Source organism: Bos javanicus, chromosome 26 (assembly GCF_032452875.1).
Source record: "Bos javanicus breed banteng chromosome 26, ARS-OSU_banteng_1.0, whole genome shotgun sequence".
NCBI lineage: Eukaryota > Metazoa > Chordata > Mammalia > Artiodactyla > Bovidae > Bos > Bos javanicus.
The window spans coordinates 33,542,651-33,564,785 of record NC_083893.1 but is presented as its reverse complement, the minus strand read 5'-3'; the positions used below and the strand labels follow the sequence as shown (position 1 = coordinate 33,564,785).

General features: G+C 42.8%; 1 protein-coding gene across 7 annotated transcripts in view; it reads left to right on the top strand.

Annotated features, from left to right (window-relative positions):
* The window catches only part of NRAP (nebulin related anchoring protein), a 75,510-nt gene that overhangs the window by 6,000 nt on the left and 47,375 nt on the right, over positions 1-22,135 (top strand). For 2 of the 7 annotated variants that reach the window (XM_061403531.1, XM_061403526.1), the window contains exons 5-15: positions 1,094-1,198; positions 3,005-3,109; positions 3,817-3,921; positions 5,090-5,197; positions 5,492-5,596; positions 10,005-10,109; positions 11,100-11,216; positions 13,882-13,986; positions 15,436-15,543; positions 17,110-17,214; positions 21,711-21,809. In XM_061403531.1, the coding sequence (XP_061259515.1) occupies positions 1,094-1,198; positions 3,005-3,109; positions 3,817-3,921; positions 5,090-5,197; positions 5,492-5,596; positions 10,005-10,109; positions 11,100-11,216; positions 13,882-13,986; positions 15,436-15,543; positions 17,110-17,214; positions 21,711-21,809 (1,167 nt within the window). Of the gene's footprint in view, positions 1-1,093; positions 1,199-3,004; positions 3,110-3,816; positions 3,922-5,089; positions 5,198-5,491; positions 5,597-10,001; positions 10,110-11,099; positions 11,217-13,881; positions 13,987-15,435; positions 15,544-17,109; positions 17,215-21,710; positions 21,810-22,135 lie in introns of all 7 variants that reach the window. The other 5 variants (XM_061403529.1, XM_061403525.1, XM_061403530.1 and 2 more) reach the window with 3 other exon arrangements.

The following is a 22,135-nucleotide window of genomic DNA, read 5'->3' as shown; positions in this document are numbered from 1 at the left end:
TGTTTAAACTTTCCTGATTGCGAGTATAGTTGAGCGTATTTTCACATATGAATGATCTGACTTTCCAGATCGCCAAAGCATGGTTCTACCCAACCTGTCCAGCTTGCTGTACCTTCAGCCCCCTTGGCTCCCTATCTCTTCCCCCCAGTTCCAGTCAAACCCATTTCCTCATGGTCTTTCACACAAAGTCTATCATTGCCCTCATGCTTTTATTCATGGTAGTCCCCACTCTTAGAATTTATTCAACATGTGTGTTTTTATTTTTTGCCTTTTTAAAATCAGCATGCCGTTATTGAGTATTATATGCCAGGCACTATTCCAGGCTGCTGGAATACATCAGTGCACAAAACAGACGAAAATCTCTGCTTTCATGGAACAGACCTCCTTGAGCAGATGCTTTTTCTTGTCTCTTTGCATCATCTGGTAACTGACCTCACCCCTGGAGGTCCAGCTCAAATTCCTGTCGAAATCAGGGCCCTCACATGGAGATTGCTTTCTCAAAACTCTCACTGTGTTTATCTTCAATACAGTACCTTTAAGCACCAAGCGTTTTCTAATTGCTAATTGTTTCATATATTAGTTTTATCTCCCTAGAAAAACCACACATATCTTAAAAGAAGAATTTTGTCTTCTTTTTTTTCTTTTTTGATTGTCTTTTCCTAGTGCTAATTGCTTAATCTAGCGCTTGGCACACAACAGGTAGCAGATTTTTGAAGCTTGGCTGAATAATGCTGATTAAGCTCAGATAGGTGGCTTGTCCACAGCAACTCCCCGCTGCCCCATCTTGGTGCAATAATGTGCAAAAAAAAGTTAAGTTACATTTTGAACTCTGCTGTGATATCAGTCAATCTCTGAAAGTTTTGGTTATTTAGGAGATGAGGTTATTTTCTAGTTTGGAAAAAATGAACATTTTGGCTAGCTGAGACCTGCCATGTATCAGGAGGAGTTTATCATTTTAAGAGAATTTCTGTCTTTTCTATCTTATGTTGACGGTGTGGGTGGGTGTTGCTGGAAGGGTCGGGTAGGTAGGGTGATCTTGCCAAGCAAGTGTGTGGGCTGTGTGTTTGTATGCACTTGTGTTTCTCCTCTCCAGAGAGCCTATTGGAGTGGATACAGGGAAGGGGACACCTGGTGCCCAGGAGCTCTTCCAGACCCTGAAATCGTAAGGATGGTGGAGGCACGAAAGTCACTGGGTGAGGTAAGGGGCCTAGAAGATTACTTTAGCAGTTAGCTTGAATGTTCATTAAGATTGTGATAGAATACTGGCCCTCGCCCAAACATTCCCATGTCCTAGTCCCTGGAACCTGTGAATATGCTACTATGCATGGCCAAAGGTATGATGAAGGTAGGGATTTTTTTAACAGAATATAGCTGCTTTGCTTCCCAGGTAGCTCAGTGGTAAAGAATCCACCTGTCAATGCAGGAGAGGCTGGAGACAAGGGAGACACGGATTTGATCCTTGGGTTGGGAAGATCCCCTGGAGGAGGAAATGGCAGCCCACTGCAGTATTCTGGCCTGGAAAATCCCATGGACAGAGGAGCCTGATGGGCTACAGTCCATCGGGTTGCGAAGAGTTGGACATGACTGAGCAACAGAACAAACGTACATATATGTGATTTACAGCGTTGTGTTAGTTTCTGACGTACAGCAGAGTGATTCAGTTAGATGTATACATACATAGGCGTGTATATTCTTTTTCATGTTCTTTTCCATTATAATTAATTACAAGATAATGAATATAGTTCTCTGTGCTAGCCAGTGGGACCTTGCTGTTTATTTTATATATAGTAGTTTGTATCTGCTAAACTCAAGCTCCTAATTAAGGTAAGGATCTTGAGATAGGAAGATTATCCTGGATGATTAACATGGACCAAATGTGGTCATAAGGGTGCTTATAAGGAGGGAGGCAGGAGAGTCAGAGTCAGAGAAAAGATGATGTGACAACAGAAACAGAGGTCAAAACTGTTTAGGGCTGTAAACCAAGAACTGTGGACAGCCTCTTGAAGCTGGAAAAGGCAAAGAAATGGATTTCCTACCAGAGCCTTCAGAATCAGCCCTGATGCCCTATTTTAGATTTTGGACCTGTCGCACCATAAGAGAGATCTTAGTAGGTTTTCATTGTAGGAAAGACAATTTTACCCCAGGCTATGGAATTCCTTAATGATTTGCATGCTGTATCCTCTAGTCCTCTCCCTAAACCCAGGGCACCTGTCTTTTGAAGAAACCACTTTGGAAAATATTGTTAGTCTTGAGTAAGTTTTCTTTAGCACATGGAAAGAAAGCAACTGAAGCATAGTTGCTAAGGTGCTGTGTTTTGTTAGGAAAGCAGACTAGCAAAGATATTCAAAAGTAAGGAGGAGAAAAGAACAGATATTTCACTCCCAGTGCTGTAGAAATGTGTCTGGTGGTGGTTGAGTCGTTAAGTTGTGTCCAACTCTGTGACCCTATGAACTGGAGAGCCTGCCATGGACTGCGGGCCCATGGACTGAGGAGCCTGCCAGGCTTCTCAGTCCATAAGGACTTTCCAGGCAAGAATAGTGGAGTGGGTTGCCATTTCCTTCTCCAGGGGATCTTCCTGACCCAGGGATCTAACATAGGTGCCCTGCACTGCAGGCAGATTCTTTACCGACTGAGCTACCAGGGAAGCCCAGAACTGTGTCTAGCGGATGAGTTGCTGAAAGGTCTCCTTCGGAATAATTGCTGCATTATCTTACAAGCCTTTGAGTCAAGGGGCCTCCCTTGGGTTGTGCCAGGTTCCACAGAGTTTAATATAAACAATGAAAGGGAAACTCTTTGACCTAGGAAATATGATTTCTTTAGCCTTGAAGGTGTTAATTTAAATCACCAAGTGAATAATTTTCAAATTTATTCCAGGAGACCAAAATATTTTCCTAGTACCATATACATCCAGTTGCATCGGTTCTGATGATGCTTGCTGTTGCAGTTTATTCATTCCCATTGGAGATCCTGTTGGTTCTCATGCTGACATTGGTCTCACCAACAGGAGTATCCAGAAGACTATGAGCAACAGAGAGGAAAAGGGAGTTTTCCAGCCATGATCACACCTGCTTATCAAAGGGCCAAGATCGCCAACCAGCTGGCCAGCCAAGTGAGTGTCTTACTGCTAACTCACCATTGATTACACTAATTTTTGTCATTAGTGAATCCCTGGGATTCAGGTAAAATCCAACAGGAGAGTTCTTTGGGGGCAGTAGGTACCCTGAGTACAATATTATGAAGAAGACTGTGTTCTTATCTTTTGTATATCAGTCATTCTCTATGCCTGTGCCTCCTCTATCAATGGAGAGAAGACCATGTCACTCACCCCGAAACTGAACCAAATAATATTTCGAGGTTAAGCATCAAGGACACTGATTTTTATTAAGAGGATGGCAGATCCTACTGAAGAACAGCATAGCTGGTTGATTTAGAGCTCAGATTCTGGAGCCAGCTGTATTGGGATTCGAATCCTGGCTCTCTTGCTTCATATCTGTGGGACCCTGCACGAATTACTTAACCTCTCTGTTAAGTAATTGCCCCAGCTGCTCATCTGTAAAATGGGGCAAATCATAGTCCTGCCTCATGTGATTGTTATGGAGACAAATGAATATTTGTTCAAGTTTAGCAGTTCCTGGCACTCTCTTGGACTGAACACATGTGCGTGTTTTTGGAGAGGAGCCCATAAAGCAGGCCAGAAAGACTTGCCATAGGTTTGCCTTGAGTGTTGCCCAGTGGTGTAGCTTCAGGACAGCTGCAGGGAGAGGTCCCACAAAGGCTGCTGGGTGTTACCTTGACTTCGTGCTGTCTCTTCGCCAGGTGGAGTACAAGAGAGGGCATGATGAGCGCATCTCCAGGTTCAGCACGGTGGCGGATACCCCCGAGCTGCTCCGGGCCAAGGCTGGTGGACAGCTTCAAAGTGATGTAAGAAATGATAGAAGCCAGGGATTTCCCTGGTGGTCTAGTGGATGGGACTCCCTGCTTCCACTGCAGGGGGGCCTGGGTTCAATCCCTGGTCTGGGAACTAGGATCTCCCATACCATTTGTGTGTTAGTCGCTCAGTCACATCTGACTCTTTGCAACCCCACAGGTTGCTGCCCGCCAGGCTCCTCTGTCCATGGAATTTCCCCAGGCAAGAATCCTGGGGTGGGTTGCCATTCCTTTCTCCAGAGGATCTTCCTGACCCAGGGATCAAACCTGGGTCTCCCACATTGCAGGCAGATTCTTTACTGTCTGAGCCACCAGGGAAGTCTATGGAGTCCCATGCCATGTGGAGTGGCCAAAAAGAAAAGAAAGCAATGATGGTGGCCAGATGCTGTGATTCTTCTTTAAGGTTCCCCACTCTTTCCTAACGTGGAGAAGGGTGGTCAGGTCAGATTCAGCAGCTAGCACAGGCCACGTGAAAACTCTTCCTTAGAAAACTCAGACGGTAAAGTGTCTGCCTACGATGCAGGAGACACAGGTTCGATCCCTGGGTCAGGCAGATCCTCTGGAGAAGGAAATGGCAACCCGCTCCAGTACTCTTGCCTGGAAAATCCCGTGGACGGAGAAGCCCGGTAGGCTACAGTTCATGGGGCCGCAAAGAGTTGGACACAGCTGAGCGACTTCACTCCCTTCACTTCACTTCAGTAACAAAGCAGATATTTCTGATTAACCTGAAAGAATTCTCTCCTTGTCAGTGCAAATTACAGAATAGAACTTCCGAAGAATTTGTACCATTTGCCTTTTCAATTCCAGTTGCTCCACAGCATAATAAGACTGAAAACTTAGTGTTGTTCTGATTGGGAAGCTTAAGCACGAATCCAGGTTCAGCTTAACGAGTGGCTTCTGCTTGCCTTGGTTGGCCTGCAGCAGGTACTCACAAGTATGTGTTGAATTCTGGCCTGAGCATCTCCATGTATCAGACACTGAGCTGGGTGTTGGGAATAAAATGGTAAACAAGAGTCTATCAAGCGCTAAACCTACTACGTTGCCTAAGAGATCTGATGGGAGATGTGCAGGTGTTATGGGAGCCCTTAGAGGGGCTTCTCACTCAGATTGCCCGGTAGATGGTGGGAATGTGGTATGTGATTCAAAATATTTCTTTTTTCAGGTGAGATACACAGAGGCCTATGAACAGCAGAGAGGGAAAGGCAGTTTTCCTGCTATGATCACACCTGCTTATCAGATAGCCAAAAGAGCCAACGAGCTGGCAAGTGATGTAAGTGTCCCAGGCTATGTTGTCACAGGAGGGGAGGAGTCAGGAAGTTACCCAGACCTGGCAAGTCCAGCTTCCTGCCTTCTTTTGTATGCACTGTGGATCCAAGAAGGAACTTTCCTTCAGAGTTTTCAGTCAGTTTTACTAGAACAATGATCAGGCACTTTTATGTCTAAGACACACTCCCTAGACTCGAGCAGAAAAAGAGCATTCCGTAGACATTCATTTTGACTCTTCTAACCCGTGTGCATAAGAGGCTAAATTTACCAGGTGTATCCTTCTCTCCCCTCCAAATAGGTGAGATACCATCAACAATATCAAAGAGAAATGAAGGGAATGGCTGGCCCTGCTGCTGGAGCTGAGGGTCCGTTGCCAAAGGAATACATGGACCAGTATGGCCAGGTATGTGATAAAGTGACTTCCTGGGAGACTACCCTTTTGGATGGTCAGGTCTCAGTTTGGCAACCCTCTAGCCCATGACACACCCTGTGACAGTTTAATCAGGGGTTGGGCTGTCGTCTATATTTGCCCTATTTATGGAAAGTGGATTTCAAAGCCAGAAAATAGCAGGCAAACGATTACACAGGTTTCAACTTGACTCACTTAGGAAAACAAATTCTAAGTACTTTATCTTTCTTTTTAAAAAAAAAAAAAACTAAAGGACCTATATCAGCATGGTGTGTTTGCTAGGAGTAAAGCATCCTCATCTATTCATTGAAGAAAAATCCTGAGGACTCAGACTGGCTGTGTTTAGCCTGTCACTTCGTAGTAGCACCAAAGGGATCAATGCATGTCTTGAAAAATATTTCGCTGAGTAGCAGGATTCTTTTTCTTAGAAAGTGAATTTCTTATCTAGGTTGCCAGATAAAGCAATATGCCAGAGGGAAAAAAAGGCATATAGCTTTATGCCTTTTTTTCTCAATTTCATTCTTCAATGAACTACATCTTGACAAGATGTAAAAAGATTGAGTGACAATTACAAGCTAATTTCATTTGCACATCCCTCTGTATTTTCTGGTACTAGACAGCTATTGTAAGGGGGAAATGGAACATTATGTTTTCATGGTTGTAAGTAAAGAATGTTGGAAGACCAAATATGTGTTCTGGAAGAGTACATTCAATTGGCCTTAGTTGATATTTTTTTTCTTAATTTGACAGTTGTTTAAATTTTCTGGCACTGAGTAGACTTTACAACGCATGTGACTTATTTGACATATATAATTTATAAAAGGAAGCAAATAACTGATTTCTCTTCTTCAGAAAACTGAGATGCTTATCAGTTCAGTTCAGTTCAGTCGCTCAGTCGTGTCCAACTCTTTGCGACCCCATGAACTGCAGCACGCCAGGCCTCCCTGTCCATCACCAACTCCCGGAGTTTACTCAAACTCATGTCCACTGAGTCGGTGATGCCATCCAACCATGTCATCCTCTGTTGTCCCCTTCTCCTCCTGCCCTCAATCTTTCCTGACCATTGTGGGGTATATTCATGTGAAACTTTGAATGAATATAAAGATAGGTTTTGGTCCCTTTGCAAAATGTCTATCTGAACACAAATGTCTGATTTTGAGTTTATAAGGCAATTTTATTAAATTCCACAATAATTGTTAGTCAAATGGTTTCTAGTGCTTAAAGCTCAGTGAAGATATTTGTTATAATTGTATTTATTTATTTATTTTTGGCTGTGCTGCATCTTTGTTGTGGTGCAGGCTCTTCTCTAGCTTCGGCGAGCGGGAGCTGCTCTCTAGTTGCAGCGTGAGGTTTCTCCTTGCATTAGTCTCCCTGGTTGTGGAGAGCAGGCTCTAGCACGTGCAGCTCCAGTTGTTGCGGCATGTGGCTGCTGCTAAGTTGCGTCAGTCATGTCCGACTCTGTGCGACCCCATAGACGGCAGCCCACCAGGCTCCCCGTCCCTGGGATTCTCCAGGCAAGAGCACTGGAGTGGGTTGCCATTTCCTTCTCCAATGCATGAAAGTGAAAAGTAAAAGTGAAGTCGCTCAGTGGTGTCTGACTCTTAGCGACCCCATGGACTGCAGCCCACCAGGCTCCTCCGTCCATGGGATTTCCCAGGCAAGAGTACTGGAGTGGGGTGCCATTGCCTTCTCCATGCGGCATGTGGACTCTAGAGCAAAGGCTCAATAGTCGTAATGCATGGGCTTACTTGCCTTGCGGCATGTGGGATCTTCCTGAATCAGGGATTGAACTCATGTCTCCTGCATTGACAGGGAGATTCCTTACCACTGAGCCCCCAGGGAAACCCCAAAATATGTTTTTATTGGTTTAATGTTGTAAATATGTTGCTCAGATGGTCTGGACAACTTTTCAAAGTCAGTTTTAAAAATACTTGGCTTCCATATTCAGCAGAAAATATTTTGTTCTATATTTGGGCCATCCTATCTGCCACTGTTACCACACACATATAATTTCTTATATGTATCTAGGCCTTTCTATACACAGTGATGAAATTCCTAGTGCCAGAATGGAGCCTTGATTATTAGGGCATTTTGCTTGAAGTTCCAATCATGATAATGGGCTTCCCAGGTGGCGCTACTAGTAAAGAATTCATCTGCCAATGCAGGAGATATAAGAGACGTGGGTTCAATGCCTGGGTTGGGAAGATCCCTTGGAATAGGAAATGGCACCCCAGTCCAGTGAACTTGCCTGGAAAATTCCATGGGCAGGGGAGCCTGGTGGGCTACAGTCATTGGGGCTGCAAAGTGTCGGATATGACTGAGCGACTGAGCACACGGCATACGGAATCGTGATAATAACAGATATAAGAATCAAAGTGGGTCTGGTTTGATAGCACCACCAGCAGCTGTCGGTCAAGAGGACTCCATCCCCTGTGGCATTTCACTGATATACGTGACACGTCAGGGTGAGATCAGGGGGGAGTGAGAGAGAAACAGGCAGTCAGAGGAACTATAAATATCTGTAATGCCTAAATGACAAAGCAATTCATTCTTTTTTATGCATATTTTTTAGGTTAATGGACTTTACCATGTAATCTATTATTTGTCATCTTCCCAATAGGATTAAGGGTCTCAAAAAGATTTACATACTAAAAAAAAAAAGATTTACATGCACAACATATATTCATATAAACAGAGACGTTAAAATAAAGCTGCAAACCAACTCCAAATCATAAAGCAGAAAGGGCAAAAGGAGGCTACCAAAGAATTTGAGTCTTTGTTATTATTATTTTTTTAGCTTAACTTTTTTCACTTAGTTCATGTGGCCCAGAACCTTCTGGCAACCAACCAAAAAGGAGCTCTTAGGCTAAGCAGTTGTCATTACTGGGTAGAAAGGAACCCTGGGCATTCTAATTTGACCCAACTGTTTCATATAAGACAGTAGTGTGCCAGATACTGAACCGTGTTGCTGGAACCAGGCAGCCCCACCGCGGAGGAGGCCAGAGTGAGATGGAGTCATGAGCCCGAGGGGACACACTAAGGGTTGTTTCAGATCTGTGGGAGCACAGATTAGGAAGCAGCCGCTTCTGCCTGGGGCAGGCCCAGGAATGAGGGAGGAGGTCCCCGGAGAGAAGGTAGCATCTGATGGACTTTTGAAGTACATCCGGTTCCTGATTGCCAGGGAAGGTGTATACCAGTGACGTGGGGCTTCCCAGGTGGCGCTAGTGGTAAAGATCCTGCCTGCTAGTGAAGGAGACCTAAGATTCGATCCTGGGTCGGGAAGATCCCATCGAGGCAGGCATGGCAACCCACTCCAATACTCTTGCCTGGAGAATTCCCATGGACAGAGGAGCCTGGTGGGCTAGGTCCATAGGGTCGCAAAGAGTTGGATGTGACTGAAGCGACTTAGCACGTGAGGACAGTTCCATGAGAAGGAAGGTACTCCTTTATGGGAGTGGCTGGGTGATGTGGTGGGGAGGAAGGAAGAAATCAAGACTCAGGTTGTAATACTTAGTTTGAAATAAACATTTGGTCCCAGTTGAGATCATCTTATGGAAATCTGAAATCTTTTCCTCCCAATATCAAAAATTTAAATCGTTATATAACCTTCCTTTATTAGTAAATGAAATGAATCCATCACTGGGGGAGGCAGTTTGTGGGATATCAGTGCCTCTCTGCATAGATCTGCCAACAGGTCAGAGAACAGTAGCATTCAAGACCCCTGGAAGACAGAGGGACTTTCCTGGTGTCTTTTAAGAAATGATTACTCCACGGGCCTAGGAGACTCATACAGTGTCTTAACTTATCTGATGGAAACGACGATGCCAATGATAATCACTTCCGTTTACTTAGTGCTGACCCCAGTAAGTGTGCTGGACAATAGTAGGTGGGTCTGCCTCCAGAGTCCACTAGCTCAGTAACCACATGTGCTGCTCTTAGGGGTGAACACAGGAGGGTTCAGTGTGGACCGGCCTCCATGAGAACAGGAGATGTAGGAACAAGAGATGTAGGAGAGATCATTGCTAATCCCCTCCCCATTCCAGAGGTAGAGCATTACTGATTAAAGTTTTTTAAAATTCACTAATTATTTGGCTGCACTGAGTCTTTGTTGCTGCTCAAGGGCTTTCTGTGTTGGCAGTGAGCGGCAGGGGCTGCTCTCTAGCTGTTGTGCGTGAGCTCCTCATCGTGGTGGCTTCTCTTGTTGCAGAGCACAGTCTCTGGTGCACTTGGGCTTCGGGAGTTGCTGCACTCAGCCTCAGGAGTTGTGACACACAGGCTTAGTTGCCCCCGCAACATGTGGGAGCCTACGTCCCAGGCCAGGAAGAGAACCCGTGTCTCCAGATTCTTAATTGCTAGACCACCAGGGAAGTCCCCTGATTAAAATTTTCGATTGCCCCAGCAGGGTTACTCAGAAGAGTATGGCGAGCACAGAGGAAAGGGCAGCTTCCCGGCCATGATCACCCCAGCTTATCAGAACGCCAAGAAAGCCAATGAACTTGCTAGTGATGTAAGTACCTCATTGGGACAACCCACAGAGCCACAGAAGCAGAGGAAAAATTAGACTCTGGAGACTGTGCTTCCTGAAACATACACCCAGTTTAATTTTTCAGAGCTGAGTCAAAGCACAATGTTAACCTTCAATTCCTATCCAAATTTCTGACGTCTGCTTTTTGGGTTCATACTGTTAGGTCACATTTGTCTGCTTTAAAGGAGATTGACATGGACAAACCACATAACTTGCTTGAGGTCAGCTGAAGCAAGCGCTGATACCAGTCTAGCCAGATCAGGTGGAGTTAGGAGAGTCTTTGCAAAATAACCCACTTTAGAAATTGAGCACTCAAGAGGAATAGCTGATTAAAATAAATAGTATGATTATCAAATTGGCTGTAACCCAGTTGATAAAATAATTTTTATTTGCAGAATGTTAGCCAGTTGGCCATCCTTGAAAGATAAGCTATTGTTACCCTTGGTAAAGTCATTACACTTGGTAAAGCAACAGGCACACTGCACATCTTTCACCAACTTGAACTTGATCAATCATCAGAGGCCCAGCATTCATCTCATACCCCCTTTGCCCTTCTCCTTTACTTTGTTCCTACTCAGTTATCACCCATTTCCCTAGAAAAGTACACTTTGGCCTGAAAGGGGAAATAAAGGACACATTCATCACTCGAGACTGGATGAGAAATGGTCGTTAAAACCAAAGGCAGAAGGGGTTTTTGGATGATACTTCTAGGTATGATCATTGTGAGACCTTTCTTTATGTAGAACTGGAATGTAAAGTGTAAAAAATGTGAAAGGGGGCAGTAATATTTTAATCTAAAAGGGAGTGAGTGGTTTAGGGACTTAGTGGAGGAAAAACCCATGTGATTTTTTTTTTTCCTCCAGAAAATTGTATTAAATAAATGTTGACATGAAATGTGGAGTAGATGTGGAGTAACTTCTCTCCTGGAGAATGAAACAACAACTCTGGTTGTTCTTCGTGTGCTTCTTTCAGATAAAATACAGGCAGGACTTCAATAAGATGAAGGGCGCTGCACATTATCATTCCCTCCCAGCCCAGGACAACTTGGTTCTGAAGCGGGCTCAGAGCGTGAACAAGCTTGTGAGTGAGGTATGTACGGGGACGGTCCCATCTGTGTGCTGTCACTTCCTTTGGTTCCGACAGACAGTGAAGGGGTGACCCCAGAATGAAAAATTCTGTCTTAACGCCACATGAACTACACACGTGTTACCAGTTTCCAAAGAATGAATAGGTAGTCAAAAGCAATTCATAACAGAGCATAGAACCAAACTAATTAAATCTTTCTCTGATGGTTCAGAAGTTTCCTCCTGAAATTCTCACAGGGCTGTGGATAGTCCAGAGTTCCCAGTAGTAGATTTCTAGTTGCCAGAATTTGGATGAACCAACTTTTATAACCATATATCATTCTTACAGAGTGGACATCAAAGATGAGGGGTGTTTTGAACATGGAACCTCCCTCATTCTCTTATTTTTGTAGTCAAGTTTCCAAGAAGCTCTGTGTGCTGTATGAATTCCTCTTGCCTTAGAGGCAGACCTGACGGCCAGAGACTGTGTTTTGTTTGGCCTGCCAAGGGGTTAGGATTTTTAGAATTGCCAGGGCAATTTGCAAGGGAATATCCCCTCTAGTTCCCCATATCCTTTTTATTGTTCTTGAGTTTCTTAAAGCAGCTTCTTCCCTGTTTGCATCACCTATCAGGACCCTGAAGGCATTTGAGTTGTCAGCCTCTTGCCAGGCTATGCATAGGACTCATCTAACAAGTTGTCTGCAACTCAAAAAAGGATGTGCAAATATCCTAAAAGATTTTTCTTCTCTTCCCTGTCAGTCCTTTATCCCAAAAAGTGCCTTAGCCTGTGATGCTGCTCAGAATCACAAGAGTGTACATTTCCTGGGCATCATCAGAAACTTCAGATACTTAAAAATAGTGGATAGGTGCCAAGCCCACGGAACCTGCATTTTAAAAAAATTGTATATTTGGCTGTGCCAGGTCTTAGTTGCTGCATATGGGATCTGGTCCCTGACCAGGGATCGAACCCAAGCCCCTTGCCTGGAATGGGGAGGCCTAGCCATGGGACCACCATGGAAGTCCAGAACCTGCATTTTAAACAAATTGTCCATATGATTCTTGTGCTCGAGGCCAGAGTTCAGCAAACTATGATCTGAGTAACAAATCTGGCCCACAGCCTATTTTTAGAAATGAAGTCTTATTGAAATACACCGTGTATCTGCTTTTGAACGGTACGGGCAGAATAGATAGATGGTACATCGTGCAGGGCTTCCCAGGTGGCACACAGGGTCGCAAAGAGTTGGACATGACTGAAGTGACTCAGTGCACACACACATACACACACACACACACACACACACACACACGTCCTACCAAGACTCAAATGTTTACTATCTGCTCATTTACAGAAAAAGTTCGCTGAATCTTGCGTTTTGACTCATGGAACATTAGATCTAGGTGGGGTCTTTGCAGTCTTTTGTCTCTGGCTTTGTCATAGACCTGGAAAAGTCAAGTGTCTTATTGTGGTTCTGATAGACTTCTAGGGGCAGAACTAGAACCAGACCCAGGAATAACACTGTTACCATTTTGGCCTTTTTCTACGTGAAAGTGAAAGTGTTAATTGCTCATTTGTGTCCAACTCTTTTCGGACCCTATGGGCTGTAGCTCACCAGGCTCCCCCATTCATGGGATTTTCCAGGCAAGAATATTGGAGTGGGTTGCCATTTCCTTCTCCAGGAATCTTTTCAACCCAGGGGTTGAACCCAGGTCTTTTGCATTACAGGCAGACTCTTTACCATCTGAGCCACCAGGGAAGCCCTTTTCTATGTGAAAGTACTATAAACAAATATATGAATATAAAAACATTTTTTATAGAGTTAGAATTCAACTGTGTGTACAGTTTTATGTGCTTTTCTTCATTTTATATCATATTATAAGCATTATGATGCATCTTGCAAACTTTAAGAGGCATATTCCCACCAAATGTTTTATAAGGTATGATAATAAATTGTATTTCCTTTGGTAAACATCACAAGGGAACCTTCCATTTCTTTCTGCCATTATGCTTCTCTAGTAAGACAAACCAGCCCTGCCTCTATTAATGGTAACTAGCCTTCAGCTGCCTTCTCCAATTACCTGGAATGACTTGGAGTCTATTTAATAATGACCTCACATCTTACATACAACGACCCAGAGGAGCTCAGCTAGCCATTTAAAATTAGAACGCACTCCTGTGTTTATGTGTGGTCTCATTTATTATGTTCTTTGGTAAAGTAACTTTTTTGGTTAAATTCTACTGAAGTATATATACAGAGAAGTGCATATATCTTAAGTGTTCAATAGGAAGAATTTCCACAAGTGGACTCATCTTTGTAATAAGCAATCAGATCAAAAAACAGAACATGACCAGAAGTCCTGACATCCCCCCAGACACCTGTCTTCAGAAGTAACCACTGTCCTGATTTCTAAGACTGTTTTGCCTTTTTTTTTTGAGCTATGTAAGAATCTTAAAAAGTATTTACTCTTGAAAGGGACTATATATTTTTTAATATTCAGAACCAAACTGATTGTTTGCTTATTAACTATTTGAAAGGAAAACATGTATTGTTGACCTACAGTAGCCTATGCCTGGTATTTCAAAATCTTCAGTTGAAAGTTTTCTAAAAATATCCTAAGTTGAGCCCTGGTGACATTTTCAAGAGTGACTTTGGGTTTGGTTCTCCTGTGCATCTGGTGTTTTGGTTTCCAAGGTGGAGTATAAGAAGGATCTGGAAAGTAGTAAAGGTCATAGTATCAACTACTGTGAAACGCCTCAATTCAGGAATGTGTGCAAGATTTCAAAATTCACCAGCGATGTGAGTTTTTAATGCCTAAGCCTTTGTTTGGCCTTTTTTTTTTTTTTTTAATGACCTGAATTTCTTGGTCTCTTAAGAGACCATGTATGTGAATGCATCTGGATGTCTTGGAGAAGCATGGCTTCTTAGGCACAGATACTATGAGTGTTGATAGAGATTGCCTGCTGGGGCTGGTCCATGGAGTGTTAAATCCCCAGCATGCACTTGACCCTGAATCCTCAGGGCTGCATCTGCCCTCTTGCCTCCTTCATGTAAAACAGTATCCAGATCCTAGGGCAAATGCTGGTGAGGAAGCCTAGCTGAGCATGCAGCGTTCCCTCTCAACTTGACTTTGTACTTCTTAAATTAGTACATAATTTCAGTTATCCTGCACGGTCACCTGGGGGGCCAGGTGTTATTTCCACATCTTACAGCTGAGCAGATGTATGCTGGCGTGGCATTTGCAAATTTGGAAATTCTCAAAGTCTGGGGATGTATCCTTGAGAACAAAGACTGGTTTATATGATTGTACTTCTACTTAGTTGCTTATCGTAGTAAAATCTGAAATCACGTGGGACTTTGTAAGGCTTAGTAAGGAATTTTTTTTTTTTTTTTGCATACATGCCATAGTTGAGCGCACCAGCTTGGAGCTGACGGGCCCGGTTCCATAATTGGCTAAGTGGCTGACTTTGGGCAAGTTGCTTAAGTTCATGGAGCCATTTGCCTGTCTGTAAAATGGGGATGATAATAAATCCTTCCTGCTCATAGAGTGTTTGTGGAGATTAACTGAGATAAATAGAACTATATCTGATGTAGAGTCATAGTATTCTGTTAAAATACTCTCAGTGCCTGGAAACTCAATGGCCTCCCAAGGTAGGTGATTTTAATGTAGCTTTATTAGAAAGTACTCAGATTTTTCTGACTTCTTGTCTTCTTGTTTTGTTCTTTGTAAGCTGCATTTGGGACATAATATAGTTACTTAACATGGTCGCGGCAATAACCAATGTGTCATGTAAAAGGTGCAGAATTTGGCAAAGCCCGGGTTTTATTCTTCATGTATCTAGAAGGAGTGGTAATAGCATGCAGTGCAGGGCTTGGGGCATGGGGTTGCATGCAGCCCCTGTGTGATCAGTGCTTGTCCTTGGAAAGCTCCACATTCATGTGATAGGTTTTCACATTGGAAAAATCTGGTATGTTTACAACTGAAAATGTTAAAAAAAAAAATCAGGTCTGTTATGTGCCGTCTATGCATCAGATCCTGTGTTTGCTTGTATGCTTGTTTTATCCCAACTTCTTGAATTCTAATTTTTTTTTAGGTTTGTCTTATTTTTAATTCGCTGACCCACTGAATACATAAATAGGCTCTATTTAATCATTTATATGTTGGATTTAGTGCATTAAGATGAGTCGTTTGTCTTCCACGAGTTGGGGAGAGAATGCTTTTGTTGAAGGTTCTGTGTTCCCATGTAGAATAAATATAAAGAAAACTACCAGAACCGCATGAGAGGCCGCTATGAAGGAGTCGGGATGGACAAACGGATGCTCCATGCTCTGAAAGTTGGAAGCCTGGCAAGCAATGTGAGTCCTGTTGTGAAGGGCCTGCATGTCCTTGGGGTCTATTGGGGTGGAGGGAGAAAGGCCACGAGGAATTCAGCCAATTCTTTCCCAACCTCCCCTTTTAAAAAGTCAGTGTTTTGTTGTGTAAAGACTGACCTCAAAGAGTTTCTAAATGTTAATCAATACAACCAACGCTAGGTAAAAAATCCTTGAAAATTTTCAAAAGCTTCCATGTATTAATCTCAGCTTTCTCTGCTTTGAAGAGTACTTAGATCTATTGTAATTGATCCAGTGTAACAAAAACTTTCAGTTTCTGAGAGATAAAGAGAAATGGGTGAGCGTGATTCTCATTTGAAATGCTTCAGATTTCCAAAGTGTTTATGATTTATTTGAAACTGGTTGGTTGGTTGACTGATTTATTCATTTGTTCCATCTTAATGTTCATTGTAGATTTCCTGTGTCCAGGCACTGCTCAATGTAGTGGGATAACAAGATAGATTAGGTCCCTCTTTTTGCTAAAGCGTGTGATCTATTATCTCTGTCTTTGTCCATTTAGTTTCAGTTCAGTCACTCAGTCGTATCCGACTCTTTTCGACCCCATGAATCACAGCACGCCAGGCCTCCCTGTCCATCACCAGCTCCCGGAGTTCACTCAGACTCATGTGCATCGAGTCGGTGATGCCATCCAGCCATCTCATCCTCTTTCATCCCCTTCTCCTCCTGCCCCCAATCCCTCCCAGCATCAGGGTCTTTTCCAATGAGTCAACTCTTTGCATGAGGTGGCCAAAGTACTGGAGTTTCAGCTTTAGCATCATTCCTCCAATGAACACCCAGGACTGATCTCCTTTAGAATGGACTGGTTGGATCTCCTTGCAGTCCAAGGGACTCTCAAGAGTCTTCTCCAACACCACAGTTCAAAAGCATCAATTCTTTGGCACTCAGCTTTCTTCACAGTTCAACTTTCACATCCATGCATGACCACTGGAAAAATCATAGCCTTGACTAGACGTACCTTTGTTGGCAAAGTAATATCTCTGCTTTTTAATATGCTATCTAGGTTGGTCATAACTTTCCTTCATTCAGTTTACACGTTTGCAAATGCCAGAGTGTACATCTTGGAAGTAAAGGACACTAAGAAGAAGCTGATCTCATTATTAAAACATACACATGTCAAATTTCATCTGCCTGAGAAAGTCAAATTTGACCTTTAGAAAAAAATTTCAAGTACTCTGAAGACTCTTGAATTTTCATTTATTTTCTGGGCATTAGCCAAGAAGCTCTTTTATTGTATACTTGTATGCAAATGCTTCTTCTTTAACAAAAAAATCTACAAGGGACTCCATGGTTAATAAGAAAGATAAAATAAATGTGCTACAGATAAAGTTAGCTAATTTTGGGTTAATTAAGAAGAAGAATTCAAATTAATTAAAGGCAAAAGTGTGAATGTAATTTAATTTTCCTTGGAGGTGATGAAACTGAATTAATTTTGTTTCTGGTTATTTAAAGAATATTTTTATGACATTCAAACAAGGTCACAAGAAAGTGGGGGCTAATTGCTCTTTTTTTGGTCTTTTCTTTGTGTTTCAGATCGCCTACAAGGCTGATTACAAACACGATGTTGTCGACTACAACTACCCGGCCACTCTTACCCCTTCCTATCAAACAACAGTGAAACTGGCTCCCTTGAAAGACGTGAGTCCTTCCCCAGTAGACCTGTATTCCTCATCACTTCCCTCCAATGGAGTGATTCTTAGCGAGACAGAAAGAAACAGGATACAGCAGTTCTTAGGAGATACAAGGGACTGAGAAACAGTAACTCTTTTCTAACATGACATTCATATATTCATGTCTGGAAACTCTTGTATTTCCAACATAAGGCAGAGACAACCCTGGTTTCATCTTGGAAACGTCTTAGAATTTGGGAACTATATCTGCTGCTGGGCACATTTAAAGTAATTATTTGCTAGCAGTGATGAGGTTTATTTTTTTTTTTTAAGTTTTATGTTTGAGGACCAGAGGAAGTAAACTGAAATAGCTATAAGTTGAGAGGAAATGGCAGCATTGGCTTAATTATTTTCTCCAGGAGCACTTAATTATTTTCCCCAGGAGAAATATGTGTGTAATTTTTAAATTTAATTTTATATAATATTAAATAAAATAATTTAAGATTAAGTAAAATAACTTAATTTTATTATGTAATATTATAGCAGTGATTTGATTTATTTATAGTTTGGTTTATCTCCAATGAAATATGTATAATTAATTAATTTCATTGTTTTCTAATTGCAAGAATTTTACTACATGTTGATTACAGAAAATTTAGAAAATACAGAAATGTACAAGGGAAACAGTAGAAGTTACCTGCTGTTTTAAAAAGTATATAAGGTGGTTTAGAACTGAGTTGTCAGTTCACATTTGTCAGTGAGAGTCACGGACTCTTCAGTCAATCATGGACTCTTCCCTGGTGGTCCAGTGTTTAAGACTTCACCTTCCAATGCAGGAGATGAGGTTTGGATCCCTGGTCAGGAAGCTAAGATCCTACATGCCTCATGGCTGAAAAAACAAAACATAAAACAGAAACTATATTGTAACAAATTCAATAAAGACTTTAAAAAGGGTCCACATCAAAAAAAAATCTTAAAAAAATAATTTAGTATGTTATTCAACTTCTGCCCATTGAGTGCTCAGGGCTACTTTCCTTCACATTCTTCTGGAGTCAGCACAGCTCCAGCAGTTGACTTGGTCTGTGCTGTTGGTAGATAGGTCTTTGCAGCTGTTTCCCTTTTGCTCCGAGTAGGAGCAGTGGCAAGTTCAGCTGGGCATCTCCAGCATCTAACATAGATACAGGACAACAAAGGCCAGTCAGTGGCAAATGACAGCTTGATGGATGAAAGGGACTTTTCAGATGTGTGAAAAAGCAGGGGATGGGAAGTAGAGTATAAAGAGCCCCCATTTTGCTGCTCCCTTTCCCAGAAAGTTTGGTTGCATTGACTTACTCATTTCACCTTAATGAAATTCAAGTTTAAACTTGGCTACCAAAGCCAGGTTTCTTTTTTTGGCTGCATACATTACCTGAGTAACGAGAAATCAAGAGCATCTCATAAAATCTGAGTGAGTTCTTTCACAGTGGGCTTCTGAGTGAGTTCTTTCTTTGAGTGGGCTTCCATAGTAGCTCAGTCAATAAAGAATCCGCCTGCAATGTAGGAGGCCGGGGTTCAATCCCTGGGTCAGGAAGATCCCCTGGAGAAGGAAGTGGCAACCCACTCCAGTATTCTTGCTTGGGAAATCCCATGGACAGAGGAGCCTGGCGGGCTGCAGTCCATGGGGTTGCATAGAGTCGGACATGACTGAGGAACTAACACTTTCACTTTGACAGTAGAATTCTAGAAACAATGCTTAGTAACAGAAATGAAATGAGAGAGGGTCCTACAACTATTATATAGGGTCATGTTATATGTTATAACATGTTATATGTTATAACATGACTTGCTATTACATTTGCCTATATAAGACAGTGGATCAAACCAGGCATCTGCAATAGAGTCAGCTCAACCTGGAGAAGTCTGAGAGATGAATTAAACTAGACTGGATTAGAAACATTAATTGGAAGCAGAGGTAGATTCTGCACTGGCAGCCCGTGAGCCAGATCCAGGTTGCAGAGGTATTTGGTGTGGCCACACAGTGTTAAGAAAACTTGTTTTTGAAACGATATGTAGAAATTGTGAGTTCACACAGGAACTGTGGCCCTAGTTCCTGCGTCGCAGCAGTTGATGGGGACTCAGTGCCCACTTCTTCTATCACCTTCACCTGCTTTACTTTTTTTATTTTCCGGGCTCCTGTGTGAAAATTTTTACCGCCCTTAATGTAGGACTTTAGTTTTCAGGAAGTTTGGGAATCCATTTATATTTGAGGTCTCTCTTTCTGTCTGGTAGTCTTAAAGTTGGTCAGGTATCCCTGAAATCAAATAAACAAGCATGGGCCCTTAATTAGAGAGCATTCCTTTCAGATGGATTTTAAAAACACTAATAGCATTAAAATGAGACTCTACCCTCAGCAAAGGGACCTTTCAGAAAGTAGACTGAAGCATTGACCAAGCATCTGTGATGTTGCAAAGATATAATTAATCATGGAGAGTGTTAATTATGTCCTGCAGAGGAAAGTAATTGTGCTCTGCTACATACTTAATGCAGAATTATCAGGAAGAAATGTGCCATTTAAAAAAGAGTTTTGTGACATTTTATCATGCATAATTCTGAATTCTATTAGACTCTATTATGAGATGATAATTTTCCCTCTGACTTAGTGCGTTAGGAAGCTACTATAGTGTAATCTCATTAATATTTGACATTGAAATGACTTCATATTTCCTAGTTTTTCTACATACCCCAGGTCCAAAACTCAGAATGTAAAAAAACTTTTCTCCTTGAATTGTTAACTAAATAGAATGAAGCAATGCTCTCCCTTTTCTCCAAATCCCAACAAAAGATTCTGTAGTCTAGTACTTGGAACACTCTGTTCTTAGATCTTGTTCTAGAAGCTAATTTATAAGTCTTTTTGATTTTTGTTTTGTTTGTTTTCTAATTTGTCATAATACATCTCCTTCTGTAAGCACAGATAGCTCTGGTTATAGGGAACCCCTGACTCATCTATAAGATAACAGGTAACAGTTCCAAGCACACCAGCATTGGCAAAACCACAGTTACAGTATGCAGTCTGGGAGCCACTTTGGGAGGCCGACTGCTGGGATTTGAACTCTAGCTCTGATACCAGGGACTTTCCTGGTGGCTCAGACAGTAAAGAATCTTCCTGCAATGCGGGAGACCGGGATTCAACCCCTGGTGGGGAAGACACCCGAGGAGAAGGGAATAGCTATCCGCTCTAGTATTTTTGCCTGGAAAATTCCATGAACAGAGGAGCCTGATGGGCTACGGTTCATGGCATCTCAAAGAGTCAAACATGACTGAGTGACTAACACTTACTTTCTGACACCAGCTGGTGACCTTGAGCAAGTCACTTCAGGGCTCTGTGCCTCAGTTTACATGTTGTGAGGTGGGGATAACAGTGCTCCCCACAGGGTGGTTGGGAAGATTCAATGTGTAAATAAATGTAAAGCACTTGCAGTAGTGGCAGGCATATAGTAAGTGCTATTTTTTAGTCGTAATTGTTGTTTAGCTCCTGTTGAAACAGGCAAGAATGGAGTGAGTCCAAGGAAGAGATGCCATCTCAAGCTTTTCACTGGGTCTGTTTCCCTTGGGTCAGTGGGTTTTAAAATACTGAACTGTTTCTCAGCATTTAAAATTGTAAGAATTTATATAATAATATGAGTTTCTGGTTTCTTTGGGATAACTGGACTGTCTGGCTACTCTGAGTCCCATTTGATCAAGATCACCATCTCTCAGAGCTGAGCGGTAGCTCTGCCCTTTGCCACAGCCCCCACCACTCCTCATTACTCCCCCACAATGAGGCCAAACACTGAGCCAAGACAAGTGCCATCCAGCTAGTGGTCTGTGACTCCCAGGGGTGAGCTGTCACCCAGGGAGGTGGCAGCAGGAGGTGACGGCAGGTGGGTAGGATGACAAAGACATCAGACTCTGGTTTAGACAGACAGGATATAGTAGAACAGTGCAAGGCTGCCCCCTGTGAGGGCAGAGCCCCCTGCTGTGGGATCATGGTCGAGGCAGTAGGTGGAGTGTGGACAGAGACGTAAGAGCTAGTGGGAGGCTAGAAAGTGGGGTGTGGAGGCCTAAAGAAGCTGCCATACTGTACAGGATCCTGGGTGGGGCCCTGGGCTTTGGGCAATTAAACAGAGGCATGAAGACCATGTGTGAGATGTTTGATGGTAATCTGACTGCTACTAACAGATCCAGAACCTAATTGACTAAAGGGCCTAGCTTGGAGATGGTAGGTTTTAAAATTCCTTTCTCTGATTAGCAATGTGGATGATCACCCTTTCTTCCATTCCCTGGCCATTCAGTTGAACTCTTTTTATGAGCCGCTTGTTCAGTCACTCACTCTTCAGGGGACTGTTTCTCCATCTGTGGGCTTGGAGTCTCTGTTGGTCTCCAACTGGAATCTTCGGGTTTTGCTTTGGTCATTTGATAATCATGGCTCTATACGCCTGGGGGGAGGGAGCTAAGGAAATCCTTAAAGCAAAGTACAGGTGACACCTTGTACCTCTCTGCATCCAGGTCAACTACAGGCAAAGCATCGACAAGCTGAAGTACAGCTCTGTGACCAACACGCCTCAGATTGTTCAAGCCAAAATCAATGCCCAGCAACTGAGTCATGTAAGTGACACCCTCTCCACCCGGCTAGATGTGGGGGACTTGCAGTTGCTTTGCAGGGTTCTGGATATCTGGTTCCCCAAAGATTTGACTTCCATTGATGGTGTCATATGTCCTGTTACAAGCACGAGATGGTTCTTTTTAAAAGTTACTATTTTTAATATTTGTTTATGTTTGGCTGCGCTGGGTCTTCCTTGCGCTGTGCGTGCAGCCTTTCTATAGCTGCGGCAGTCAGGGGCTCCTCTCTAGCTGTGATGCTTGGGCTTCTCATTGCGGTAGCTTTTCTAGTTTTGGAGCATGGACCCTAGAGTAGTTTTGATGTGCCAGCT